This window comes from Girardinichthys multiradiatus, chromosome 4 (genome assembly GCF_021462225.1).
Source record: "Girardinichthys multiradiatus isolate DD_20200921_A chromosome 4, DD_fGirMul_XY1, whole genome shotgun sequence".
Taxonomy (NCBI): Eukaryota; Metazoa; Chordata; class Actinopteri; order Cyprinodontiformes; family Goodeidae; genus Girardinichthys; species Girardinichthys multiradiatus.
Window position 1 is genome coordinate 18,637,544 of NC_061797.1, and position 14,715 is coordinate 18,652,258.

At 43.0% G+C, this 14,715-nt stretch overlaps 1 protein-coding gene across 12 annotated transcripts in view; it reads right to left on the reverse strand.

Annotated features, from left to right (window-relative positions):
• cdkl5 (cyclin-dependent kinase-like 5) overlaps positions 1-14,715 on the reverse strand; it is an 80,377-nt gene that overhangs the window by 56,769 nt on the left and 8,893 nt on the right. For all 12 annotated transcript variants that reach the window (XM_047362485.1, XM_047362487.1, XM_047362486.1 and 9 more), the window contains exon 2: positions 526-889. In XM_047362485.1, the coding sequence (XP_047218441.1) occupies positions 526-562 (37 nt within the window). In that variant the 5' untranslated portion in view covers positions 563-889. The remainder of the gene's footprint in view (positions 1-525; positions 890-14,715) is intronic.

The following is a 14,715-nucleotide window of genomic DNA, read 5'->3' on the forward strand; positions in this document are numbered from 1 at the left end:
GATTTGTTTTCGAAAAGGTGTTAAACCAACTGAGAAAAGAAGCAGGTGTAATATTTGTTGCTTAGGTAATTTTGTGAAATTATTTTTGGTTAATTAGGGATTTATCTATGTACAAAGTAATTACACCCAAGTAAAATATCTAATTTTAAAGTTTTTGACACATCCTTACAAGCTGTGCAAATTAATGTGGAGCTGTAAACAGATTCTCTGGAAACTAACTGAAAATATATAGTTAGATAATGACTAAGACTAACATTTTGCTTCCTCAGATTTCTCTGGCTCAAAAATATTTATTTTAGAGTCTGTCTGCCTGCTATAAAATTGCAAAGCTCCTCAGATGCAAAATGTAGGGCATATAAGATCTGGCAAAAGTTATGAATAGAATTCTGCTGCACAATGCAAAACACTAAAATTCTCACGAAAAAATACACAGCATGACACATCAGATTCCCGAGTGGTGCAGATCATCAGCATTAGAGCTGGAGGTTAACAACACCATTTAATCTGCTGTGTGAAACCACCCACCTTCTCCAACAATGCCAAGGACTTCAAACTTATTCATCACATCACCGAGAGTGGGGTCTCATCCACCAGGTGAAATGAGATGCTTAGATTTTAATAGGGACACTCCTGCTTGGACCAGCAGCTGGCAGGGTGAGCTGCAGACTCCTGGAGAAACATGGCAGGCCTCTGACCACGAGCCATCTTTACTCCTCTTCTTTCCACAGCTTCACTTTTCCTGACAGCACTCTTGAGAAACTATTTCACTTTCCCGTAAATGTCAGTTTCTTTTTGTTAAGATATCTGATTTAGGTTCTCCAATGTTTCCTTTTATTCCATATCTTTGTGTTGCTCCTGTAATTTTATCCAAAACTCCACATGGGGGAATCTGGAAGAGAAGGCAAACAGAGAAATGTTTGAACACTTTGCCTGTAGGTCACTCTGAGGTCTAATTTATAATGGTTCACACATGTGGTGTAAGACTGGTTATAAACCATGCACATGGAAATATAGGACACATAGACTCAAGGCGGTCTTAGGCATGACATTGACACATATTTTACCTCATATTATTTTACTTTCTTATGTAACAAGTCATGCCTAGGGTGTAGTAGCTTTGTTACGCCTGATCCAATTTCTCCATGTTATTAATTTCTTAATACCGGCATTATTTAAAACGTTCAGTGCAGAATATTTAAAACATAAATGTTTTGGAGTACTATGTTGAAAACACAATCTCACAGTGAGGAATCTGTATAAGAACTGAAAACACCATTAGGTTATGGTCTGTTCAGAACAAAGTTGAGTTCACATCTAATTTCCACTTCTCAAAAGGTTTTAGACACTGTTCTCAAATAGGCTAGAAAAAACCCAGTGTTATCTTACTACAAAGAGTCAAAAACAGCCTCATATAAATATATACTTCAAACCAAATGTTTACCTACATCGTATCAAAATACATTTCACTGTTTAATTCTCACTGCCTGCATAAAATGAGTCTGAAGTTGTCCTGCTTTAGATCAGCTAAGATTACCAAAACACATTTCTATTTAATAAATGGCAAAACAAAAGGGAGAGGATTTTTAAAAGAAACTGTTTTAACATTTTTTAAAGACAAAAGTTTACATATACTGAAATGACTAAACATTTAAACAATTTTTGAAAGCCCAGATGGTGATGTCCTGGGTTTGTTAGGTCCTAATAGTTGAATTCACAAAATTAGCTTTAATTGGAAGCACACATGTACTTTAATGCAACACCTCAAAGACACTGCTTCCTTGTGTGACATCATGCAAATTTCCAAAAAAATCTATGGACCTCCACAAGTCTCCTTCATCCTTGGGTTACAATTTCCGTAGGCTTGAAGGTGCCAAGTTCATCTGTTCCAAGAGACAACGTTGAAATGTTCAGCTGTCATAGAAAATCAAAGTGTTTAGCCTTAATGATCATTGTTACATTTAAAAGATAAAGGGGGAGGTTTGCAAGTCTAAGACCCAACTGTTGTGCAGGATTGGTGTAATGATGGTAGCATGAGGAATAGGAGGAAATATAGCAGAAACATCTCAAGACAGATCTGCCAGAAAGGCAAAGGTTGGGCACGAATTGGTCTTCGAAATGAATAATTACCCCAATCATTCAAGCAAATTAGTTACCTTGTAGCTTAATGATAATGAAGACTGTGTTATGGAATAGCCATTACAGTTCTGGTCTCAGATCAAATTTGACAACACAGCTGAAAAAAAAATGTTGTTCAAGCAAGGAGACCTACAAACCTGACTCCTTAATTACAGGCATTTTGTCAAAAGGAATGGGCCAAAATTCCAGGAAAGTATTGTGAGAAGCGTACAGAAGGAAACCCAAAATATTTGACCCAAGTCATACACCTTAGACACTAAGATTGTGTAAATGTAAGCAGCAAAGTGAGGTTTCTCCTGATCTGTCATCTTTGAAGGCTTTTCCTCTATACATCAGAATGTGAACAAAGCATGTGTAAAAAGTAAATATACAGGTCCTTCTAAAAAAATTTGCATATTGTGATAAAGTTCATTATTTTCCATAATGTCATGATGAAAATTTAACATTCATATATTTTAGATTCATTGCACACTAACTGAAATATTTCAGGTCTTTTATTGTCTTAATACGGATGATTGTGGCATACAGCTCATGAAAACCCAAAATTCCTATCTCACAAAATTAGCATATTTTATCCGACCAATAAAAGAAAAGTGTTTTTAATACAAAAAACGTCAACCTTCAAATAATCATGTACAGTTATGCACTCAATACTTGGTTGGGAATCCTTTGGCAGAAATGACTGCTTCAATGCAGCGTGGCATGGAGGCAATCAGCCTGTGGCACTGCTGAGGTCTTATGGAGGCCCAGGATGCTTCGATAGCGGGCTTTAGCTCATCCAGAGTGTTGGGTCTTGAGTCTCTCAACGTTCTCTTCACAATATCCCACAGATTCTCTATGGGGTTCAGGTCAGGAGAGTTGGCAGGCCAATTGAGCACAGTGATACCATGGTCAGTAAAACATTTACCAATGGTTTTGGCACTGTGAGCTGGTGCCAGGTCGTGCTGAAAAATGAAATCTTCATCTCCATAAAGCTTTTCAGCAGATGGAAGCATGAAGTGCTCCAAAATCTCCTGATAGCTAGCTGCATTGACCCTGCCCTTGATAAAACACAGTGGACCAACACCAGCAGCTGACACGGCACCCCAGACCATCACTGACTGTGGGTACTTGACACTGGACTTCTGGCATTTGGCATTTCCTTCTCCCCAGTCTTCCTCCAGACTCTGGCACCTTGATTTCCGAATGACATGCAGAATTTGCTTTAATCCGAAAAAAGTACTTTGGACCACTGAGCAACAGTCCAGTGCTGCTTCTCTGTAGCCCAGGTCTGGGGAATGCGGCACCTGTAGCTCATTTCCTGCACACGCCTGTGCACGGTGGCTGTGGATGTTTCTACTCCAGACTCAGTCCACTGCTTCCGCAGTTCCCCCAAGGTCTGGAATCGGCCCTTCTCCACAATCTTCCTCAGGGTCCGGTCACCTCTTCTTGTTGTGCAGCGTTTTCTGCCACACTTTTTCCTTCCCACAGACTTCCCACTGAGGTGCCTTGATACAGCACTCTGGGAACAGCCTATTCGTTCAGAAATGTCTTTGTGTGACTTACCCTCTTGCTTGAGGGTGTCAATAGTGGCCTTCTGGACAGCAGTCAGGTCGGCAGTCTTACCCATGATTGGGGTTTTGAGTGATGAACCAGGCTGGGAGTTTTAAAGGCCTCAGGAATCTTTTGCAGGTGTTTAGAGTTAACTCGTTGATTCAGATGATTAGGTTCATAGCTCGTTTAGAGACCCTTTTAATGATATGCTAATTTGGTGAGATAGGAATTTTGGGTTTTCATGAGCTGTATGCCAAATAAAAGACCTGAAATATTTCAGTTAGTGTGCAATGAATCTAAAATATATGAATGTTACATTTTCATCATTACATTATGGAAAATAATGAACTTTATCACAATATGCTAATATTTTGAGAAGGACCTGTATATAACATGATATACTCTACAGGGTACTCGAGGGTTCATGGGAGTTTGCCCAACTGGTCCACATGTGTTTTGTGGACCTGGAGAAAGCATTCGACTGTGTCCCTTATGATGCCCTGTGGGGGGTGCTCCAGGAGTATGGAATCGGGGGCCCTTTACTAGGGGCCATCCCGTCTCTGTACAAGCGGAGCAGGAGCTTGGTGCGCATTGCTGGAACTAAGTCGGACCTGTTCCCGGTGCATGTTGGACTCCGGCAGGGCAACCCTTTGTCACCGGTCCTTTTCATAACTTTTATGGACAGGATTTCCAGGCGCAGCAAAGGGCCGGAGGGGGTCTGGTTTGGGGACCAGTGGATTTCGTCTCTTCTTTTTGCAGATGACGTGGTCCTGCTGGCCCCCTCTAGCCAAGACCTAAAGCATACGCTGGGGCAGTTCGCAGCCGAGTGTGAAGCGGCTGGGATGAGGATCAGCTCCTCCACGTCCAAGGCCATGGTTCTCGACCGGAAAAGGGTGGCTTGTCCTCTTCAGGTTGGAGGGGAGTTCCTGCCTCAAGTGGAGGAGTTTAAGTATCTCGGGGTCTTGTTCGCGAGTGAGGGAAGAATGAAGCGGGAGATCGACAGACGGATCGGTGCGGCTGCCGCAGTAATGGGGGTGTTGTGCCGGTCCATTGTGGTAAAGAGAGAGCTGAGCCGAAAAGCGAAGCTCTCGATTTACCGGTCGGTCTACGTTCCTACCCTCACCTATGGCCATTAACTTTGGGTCATGACCGAAAGAACAAGATCCCAGATACAAGCGGCCGAAATGAGCTTCCTCCGTAGGGTGGCCGGGCACTCCCTTAGAGATAGGGTGAGGAGCTCGGCCATCCGGGAGGGGCTCGGAGTAGAGCCGCTGCTCCTCCACATTGAGAGGAGCCAGTTGAGGTGGCTCGGGCATCTATACCGGATGCCTCCTGGACACCTTCCTTGGGAGGTGTTCCAGGCACGTCCCACCAGGAGGAGGCCCAGGGGACGGCCCAGGACACACTGGAGGGACTATGTCTTTCGGCTGGCCTGGGAACGCCTTGGGCTCCCCCCGGAGGAGCTCGAGGAGGTGTCTGGGGAGAGGGACGTCTGGGCATCTCTGCTGAGTCTGCTGCCCCCGCGACCCGGTCCCAGATAAGGCGGAAGCCGACAAGTACGAGTGATATCATTATAGATGTATCATAATGTCTTGATATTCACATTCTCATGGTTTGGTCCAGTTTTGCTGCACTACAGAAAAGCCATGCAGTTGTAACCTCAAATTGTTCATTTTTAATCCCTAGCTGTAATAGGGTAGCCTGTTTGTAGTCCACATTCAAATAGTTGGAAATGCAACCAAGCAAATCCTTTTCACAATTGTCCAGTATAAAATTACAGGTCAACACAGCACCTCGTAGGCCCTTTAACCATCAAATGTACCTTCTTAAATTAAATACTTAAGAAGCTGTATTTTATAAAAATAAGTAAATGTTTGGGCTCAAAATTTTAAGTTTGATGACAAAGTAAAAATAGGTTAGTCATTAAATGCAGAAACAATGGATTACACAACAGTAATCAACTAAAATTGTCCCCAAATGACACCATACTGAAAATCATTTCCACAATTAGTATTAAAACCAAGCCTCTAGAACAAAGAGCTTCAAGACTTTGTAAAAGAACTACAGTGTAAATCTAAATTTTTGTGACAACACAGACTATGCGAAAGACACTGCATTATGTAAACATTCATGGACAGAATCCCAGAAAGGTGATCAAACAAAACAAGCGTTTTTTGCTCAGATTAGGCTGAGAACATTTTCTTTGTGCTGTGATAAAATCCAGCACTGGTCAGGACTAACAAAGGATGTGTTCTTTTTCTGATGGTAAACTACAGAGGTGAGTGTGTAATGGATTCTTGGTGTATCACTGTAAAAGCTTTTGTGATGGAAATTCTTGCAGTAAGCATTCCACAGTGTATGACATTTTTTTATCTTACTCCTCTGAACATCTGTGTTAGAGGAAGAAGCTGTAAAAGACATTATCAGAAGTTTAATGGTTCAGACCCATCTTTTAGGACGATGTCAGGAAGGGCAGTTAGGTCTGTTCCTAGATAACCTTGTCACCTTTGAACTCAAGAAGGGTTTGGGTCATAAAACACAGACTCTTTGAAGTTGAGATAACACTGTCATGTTCTGGTATAAATACTGTGTGTAAATGTTGATCGGGGCTCTGCTTAACTGACTTGCTTAGTGACAGAGTCAATCAAACGCTGAATGCCTTTGAATAAAACTTATAAAGACAAAGTCTGGATTTTTCTCTTCTTGTGAGTCAACTTCTCTCCACTTTGATAAGAAAATTCCACAACACTTTAAAAAAAAATAAATGAATAGATGTCTCTGGTGACTTGGTAGCAGCTTGTTATTGCTATCAACAAGTCCCCCAGCATGTAGAAGCTACAGAGAGACATCAAATCTTAAATCCTACAAGAATCTCAGAGAAAACTCCATTTACTCTTGCTCTGTCCATGGCCACTCATAAAAATGAGTTTAAACCTTATGATGGCAATTGTTAGAGCAAGGATCTCAAGCTGTAATCATCAAGGGCCAGAGTCACACAATTTTGAAACGTGTCCCTGGTTCAAAACACCTCAATGAACTAGCTGGATTGCCTCTTCACCATGCAGTCCGGATCTACAGAGTCTTGCTAATAACTTGATTATTTGATTCAGGTGTAGTGAAGCAGAAACACATCTCAACGTAGCAGGAGAGTGACCCAGCAGGACTGGAATTTGACACCCTAGTTTTAGAGGATGTGACACTGTAATTACAGTTAAACCCAAAACTGGGCATAACCCACTTTATATCAGTCAAAAGTTTAGACACACCTTTGTCATTCAATGGCTTTTCTTTATTTTCAATACTTTCTACATTGTAGATAAAGAAAAAGGTGGGGATGATTGTGTTAAATGTGCTTTAATTTGGGAGGACAAGTTTGTTTTTCCACAAGGTGGAAGTTTGAGTGTAAATCAGTTGAATAAAATAAAACAGTTGATGGATGGTGATTGGGAGAAAATAAAAAATAAAAAAAGGATTAAAAAACAAGATTTAGATCAGAGAGAAAAATGGGTAAAATGTTGGAATGAATGGATTACGGAGGCTATGCGTAGGGAAAGAAAATCCGAATTGAAACAGATGGCAGGGGGAAAAGATTTGTCCGGGGACGTGGGAAACAGGTATGACAATGCTGGTCGTGCCGTTGAAGACCCCCCGTTTCCACCTCCATATAGACCTAGTGATGCTTCACCCTCCTGTCTATATCCATCTTTACAGACGGAGTTGCCGGCCCTCCAGATGGCAGACCTCGATCTAGACTCCCATCCTCCTCCAGCAGCGGGCCAACCAGCAGCGGGCCAACCAGCAAATCTGCCCGCAAGTCAGCCAAGACAACGCGCCAGTCCGCTTCAGCATCAGCCCTTGAGTCAACTCACACATCCACCTGCAGTGCAGGCTGACCTCACCGAGCACAGCGGCCCCAGCGGAGCGGAAGGTGTGATTATGCACCAGCCTACAGATGAGCAGCAACCGGCATCATCATAGGACCAGAAAATACCTTTCCTCTCCTCTCCTGTTAGCTTTCATGAGTTTACATGGTTACGGAGTGGAAGACAACGAGGAGAAGATAAAAAAGAGGAAGAAGAGTATCAATGCCCTATGTTGGAAGTAGCCGGAACAAATGAGCCTCAGTTGGTGTTTCGACCGTGGACTGCAGCAGACATCCAAGCCAGCGCCGCGTTACTTCCGGATCCCGTAGGAGACGGAAGAAAGTTTGCTACGGAATTTAAAGCTTTATGCCATGAAATGAGACCTACCGGCACAGAAATTCGCCGGCTCCTTGCAGCAACAATCAAACCTGGAGAGTTAGTTGGTCTGAGATTGCCAGATCCTGCAGTGCGCCTTGGAGACACAACTGGAGGTGAAAATGGTGATTTAAATCATCGTAATGGGCCATGTTATAATGCCATAAAACATTTGTGCACTGACTTGATCACAAAATTTCCACAGAGGAGTGATTGTGCCGTGCTACAACAAGTTAAACAACGTCCTGATGAGACTGTCGCTGATTTTCTTTACCGGATGGAAGAAGCGTTCAATAAACATTCAGGTATGGAGCGCCCCGCTGACTTTACCGTTTTGGGCCCCTGGGAAAAGATGCTGTGTGGATATATTATGGAAGGACTTCTCCCTGAGATCGCAGCACAAACTAAGACTCTTTATGTTGGTTGGAGACATGGGGTGCGTTTTGAGGAGCTGAAAAGACATGCTTTACACAGCGATGATGTTATCAACGACAGGAAGAAGAAAAAAGTGGACAAAAGAGAGACTGATTTGCATAACGCTGCCTTGACCCTGTACTGCAGTACAAATCAACGTGGTTCTTTTCCTCGAGGACGAGGCCGGGTACGCCGGGGCAGAGGTCGGGGAAGGGGACAGTGGTCCCGTTCCGATGCTTGCCATAATTGTTCTAATTTCCCCTCGGGGATCAATAAAGTATCTTTGAATTGAATTGAATTGAATAACTGTGGAAAGTTGGGACACTGGAGGAATGAATGTCCAGAGAAACTGCAGCGGTAACTGACGGGGGGGAGGACGGGACCCTGGATCTGGCTGCCACTTGCATTGAGGAGGGGTCTCTTAAGGAGCGTGAGGTTTCACAAAAACACACACAGTTGCATGAAAATACTGATTCACATAGGTTGCTTACAGAGGCCATATTACACTTAGAAGGTGCCTCCGTAGTTTTACCAGGCACATATCTCCATACACAGAACCCTGCTTTTAAAAGAATGCCTATGTTTTCTATGATGGTGATGGATGAAGAAATTTCTTTTGTTGTAGATTCAGGAGCGAACACTCTGTTTTATCACCTAAATGTATCAAAGAGCAGCCAAAACTGAGTGGTCGATATGTTCATTCTGTCTCTGCTTCAGGTGAAACAGTTAGGGAAAGTTTTTCGGTTCCTCTAAAGGGTTCCACTCCACAGGGAGTGCAGTTAAAACACTCTTTTTTGGTGTCTCCTTTGTGTCCTTTAAATTTGATGGGTAGAGATTTGATGTGCAGATTAAATATTACTATTATTTCAAACCCTGATGGACTGACAGTTCACACTCAGAAAGACTTTGACTATGACTACACTGCAGTACATTGGGCCCCAGATCAACCCTTATATGCATATCAGTGGAAGCTTCCAGTTGGTCCTGTACCTCAAAATTTTGTCGCATTGGCAGTAAATGCTGTGACACCTGATAGTGATGTTGGACCACTTGTTGCTGAATATTGGACTACTTGCACAGACACCAGGCCTCCTGCTGCTTTCGGCCATTTTGTATCCAGGACATGGCGGCTGATATGACACGCCCCAAGTCTGACGTCACAAGACGCTATATAGGAAGGCGGACATTTTTAAAACTCGCTTTTCAGCTGGCAATCTTGACGGGGTCGCCACGCAACTGGAAGTAACAGAGATCCCACGTGGAGTTTTCAGTTATTTCTCTCTCTCGTTGGCCAATGAACAATTCATAACTGAGGTTTCTGGACTAGGAAGGCCAGGAATTTCACTTTGCCGATCGAAGACGTGAGTTTAACACGTAACTAAAACACGGAGTTCGAGGAAACGAACCGCCATCGTGTTTCACCCCTAGTCGACTGCTGATGGTCAGATCCTATTTTTTCCTTTTCGTCAAGAAGACCAAAGGACAGGACTGACCGCTCTCTTGGAGTGTAACTGCGGACGCGCACAACACTCAGCCCCCCCTTTTTTCCTCCCACTCGCGGACCCAGAAGGAAACTTCACCAAGTAAAACCCATCTTTTATTTAATCTTTCATTTCTTTATTAGAAGGCCTGGGCAGGGTCAGAGGTTGTAGAAGCGATCAGAATCGCTGGTTAGGATCTCATGTGTTCTGAATGATATGTGCATGTAACCTTGCTTATTGAAACTTTGATGTGTTATTTTGATATCAGGATCCGCCGCGGTCCTAGAGCTGCTTGTATTTACTATCTGAGAGTCAACGCGGGTGCGTTGTAAGACTGGACTGTTAAACGACCTCATGGTAAAATTCTCCATTTCCCCTTTGTCTTCAATCTCACTGTGCCAGCTTGCCGCCAAACGTTAGAATCCTTTGTGCTCAGGAGTTGGGGGGAAGTTTTATGATCAGAAGATCATAAAGTACAGTCGGAGCTGCGCTCCAACCCCCCACCACTCGCCACCACACCACTTTTCATATTCTCATTTCCTTCTTCTGTTTTTGCCATAAACTGCTGGTTGATTCAATACATACCCACTGCCGTTTGTTGAATTTTGCTTAGTTAGATGTGTTACCCCTGTGTTTGTAGAATTTTGCATGTTAAGTAGGTGGAGATTAATAAATATTCACATAGATAAAGAGAGAGCGTTTTGTGTTCATTGTGTGCGAAAGTGATTCGTCAGTCAAAATAAGGTTAACGTTCCACATGTTTCGGCAGAAACGGTCGATTAAACAGTGACATCTCCGGCAATAGTTATTAATTATTACGGAGTATTTAACGGTTGTAATTGTCAAAGACGTTGAGCCGCAATTACAACAACAGAAACATCTCTGGTCTCGATTCATAAATGAGGATTTTGATTAGGAAGTTGATTTTGTCAGATTATGATTTGTAATTATAATTATTGATCAAGATTAATCAATCAATAATCATAAACCCAACAGTGAGATAATGAGTGCAGATGATCTGCAATGTACTTCACATGTATCTGAAGGACCTGATTTTGATTATGAGAACAGTTGGTACAAAATTACAAATGAGAGAGTGCACCTCTCTGACATGTACTGGAATGATCACATAGCAGCTTTATCTGTGACTTTGACCTCTGAACAGCTGCATTTTTTCAAGTTTCTGGTTTGGTGACGCATGTATTATTGGCCAAGTCTGAAAATATGGAATGGAAGGATGTGGGGTTTTTTGTTAGACGTTGTCTCCTTGCCACGGATTGGAGGGAGACCGATGTCCCATATGTGTTTGCGTCTCCTTCTCAAAATGCTTTTAAAATACATTGTTCCACTGTTGTTTCCTGTAATCGTACAGTGCAACTGATTTCACATTCACATCTGTTTTTAGCTACTGCTTCTTCTGCGGATGCAGATCTTGAAGAGCTGCCTGATTCATTGTGGGCTGCTCACAAATATGATGTTGGTCTTATTACAGATTGTGAGCCAGTTGTTGTTACTCCTAAATCAAACTACAGGCCATGTCAGAAACAATACTTATGGAAAAAGGAAGCTTTGGAGGGAATTCGTCCTGTTTTTGATTCCCTCCTTAGAGCTGGGGTAATTGTACCCTGTCCAAATTCACTTGTGAGAACACCGTTGTTCCCTGTGAAAAAAATTAGGCCCCCTGGAGAGCCTGACGAATGGAGATTTGTCATGGACCTTCAGGCTGTCAACCAGTCTGTTGTGGCCCGTGCACCATCAGTTCCGAACCCTTCTACGATTCTGTCACAAATTCCACCAGAAGCTAAATATTTTTCAGTGATAGACCTGGCAAATGCATTTTTTTCTGTCCCTGTACACAAGGACAGTCAGTATTGGTTTGCTTTTGAGTTTGATGGGAAGCCATATTGTTTTACTCGTCTTTGTCAGGGCTACACAGAGAGTCCAACTATTTTTAACACAACTCTGAAGGACTCTTTGGCTGATTTGACTCTGTCTCCTGGAACTGTCCTTACACAGTATGTTGATGATTTATTATTATCAGCAGGATCAGCGGATCAGTGTAGGAAAGACACCTTAAAACTGCTTCAACATCTTCATAAAAAGGGTCACAAAGTTTCAAAATTTAAAATGCAGTTTGTACAGGAAGAAGTGACATTTCTTGGTCATGTTCTCTCACATAAAAGCAGAAAACTGTCCCCTCAGCGCATTGAAGCAGTTCTGAAAATCCCACAACCTGTCACCAAGAAACAAATGATGTCATTTTTGGGTATGACAGGTTATTGCAGAGCTCACATTCTGAATTACTCTGAGCTGGAAGCGCCTTTGGCCAGTTTAATATATGGACGGAGCTTGGCAGCTGCAGACAAAATTAAATGGACAGATGAGGCAGAACTGGCTTTCATTGATATAAAAACAGCCCTGTCTTCTGCGCCTGCATTGGCTTTACCAAACTCTGACAAGCCATTTATTCAAATGGTGGATGAAAAATCTGGTTTCATGTCATCTGTGTTGTTGCAATCCCATGGTGATAAATTGCGACCTGTGGCTTATTATTCCAGTAAGCTTGATCCAGTTGCAGCTGGGCTGCCTGGTTGTTTGCGAGCTATTGCTACAGCTGAGAAAGCAGTGTTAGCATCACGTGACATTGTTGGATATAATCCATTGACAGTTTTTGTTCCAAATTCTGTTTCCATCATCCTCCTGGAACAAAAGACGTCTCATCTATCAGCAGCAAGGTGGCTGAGGTATTCTTCAATATTATTGGACATGCCCAACATTACAATTAAACGTTCTAACACTTTAAATCCAGCCACACTACTGCCTACTGAGGAGGATGGTGAAAGTCATGACTGCGCAGCTGTCTTAAATGTTGTTTGTACCCCTCGTCCTGACTTGCAAGACACCCCTTTGACTAACCCTGATCTTATCTTGTATGTAGATGGGTCTTCCTCCCGTTCTGCAGTGGGTCTGAACCAAGTAGGGTTTGCAGTGTGCTCTGACTCAGCTGTTTTGCGCTCAGGTCCTTTGCCAGCGCATTACTCAGCTCAAACAGCTGAATTAATTGCTTTGACTGAAGCTTGCAAGTTGGCAGAAGGAAAGACTGTGACTATTTACACAGACTCAAGATATTGTTTCGGAGTGGTGCATGATTTCGGGGCCTTGTGGAAACATCGCTCCTTTTTGAAATCAGATGGAAAACCTATCTTGAATGCTAGACAAGTGTCTGATCTTTTGGATGCTCTTATGTTACCCGCACGTTTGGCTGTGGTTAAGTGTGCTGCGCACACAGGACAGTCTGATTTTGTTTCTAGGGGTAATGCAGCCGCGGACTTGGCAGCAAAAACCGCGGCTTTGAGGCCTTTCTCCTCAGATGAAACTTTTCTTTCTCTGACTGATCCGCAAGCTGTCACTGTTCCTGAAATGCAATCTTTTGCTACTTCACAGGAAAAAGAAAAATGGCGAAGAGCTGGGTGTATCTTTAACAGCAGTTCTGGCTGGCATGTTTCTGATGGTAGACCATGCCTGCCTAAACATTTTTTTCCCTGGTTTGCTAAATGGACGCATGGATTGGATCATGTGTCCAAAGGGGGAATGCTGGATATGGTTAAAAAATATTGGTATACAAATGGGTTTTCAGTGGTAGCTGAACATTATTGTAAAAGATGTTTGATCTGTGCTTCTCACAACCCCTCGAGGGTTCCTGCACAATCACAGGCGGCACATCCACCTCCACGGTTCCCATTTCAGCATTTGATGATGGATTTCATTGAGTTGACACCTGCTGAAGGGAAGAAATATTGTTTGGTGGTTGTGGACATGTTTTCTAAATATGTTGAAGCGTTTCCAACGAAACACGCAGACAGCAATGCTGTAGCGAAGTCTTTGTTGACAGAGATTCTTCCCCACTGGGGAATCCCAGAGGTGATTTCCAGTGATAACGGGACACATTTTGTTAACAAAGCTTTGCAAGAAATTAGTAAGCTTCTAGGTTTCCAGTTGAAAACACGTTGTGCTCACCACCCACAATCAGGTAGAGTAGTAGAACGAGAAAATGGAACAATAAAGAGTAAGTTGGCTAAATGCTGTGAAGAAACAGGCTTGTCCTGGCCAAAAGCTCTCCCTCTGGTTCTTATGTATATGCGGATGAGAAATAGATCCAGAGCTAATTTGAGTCCTTTTGAAATCCTTTTTGGGAGACCTGCAAATACAGGGGGAAGACCGAGTACTAACCTAAGCACACTAACAACTGCTCATTTTGAACATTCCATGTTGGAATATTGTAAGGTTCTGTCACGTTCTCTCTCTCTCTCCCATCAGACGGTGAAAGCTGCCTTACCCCCAGTAGCTGACAGACCCCTGCACCAGTTCCAGCCAGGACAGTGGGTGCTGTTTAGAGATACCAGGAGACGTCACTGGAGAGACAAGCGGTGGAGAGGTCCGTTTCAAATTCTGCTGGTGACTCACACTGCCGTAAACGCCCAGGAACGTGACACCTGGGTCCATTTTACGCACTGCAAGGTGTTCACTGGAACACCACCCGAGCAGCATCCTGGTTCTGAACCTCCTACCTAGAGGAGCTTCCAACGACCGCCCACCTGTACCAGACTGGTAACAGGGCAGCCTGAAGCACAGAAGCCACTCAGGAGAGGCAGCAGGATTTTTGTTTTTTTAAGTTTGTTTATAATTTGTTTTCTTTGAGAAAAAAACTGTTTGCTTTCTGTACCAGAAGAAAGGACATTCCACTTCAAGGTCACGATGCAGTTAAATGGAAGATGGTCTGTTCTGATGCTAATGATTGGTATTGCAAGTATTTTTATAACTCTTGTGTTCATTTGGGAAAAGGTACAGCAAAGACAATGTGTGGCTAATCTGAGGAATTGTGCTAATAATACTCATTAGCGGATTCGACGAGA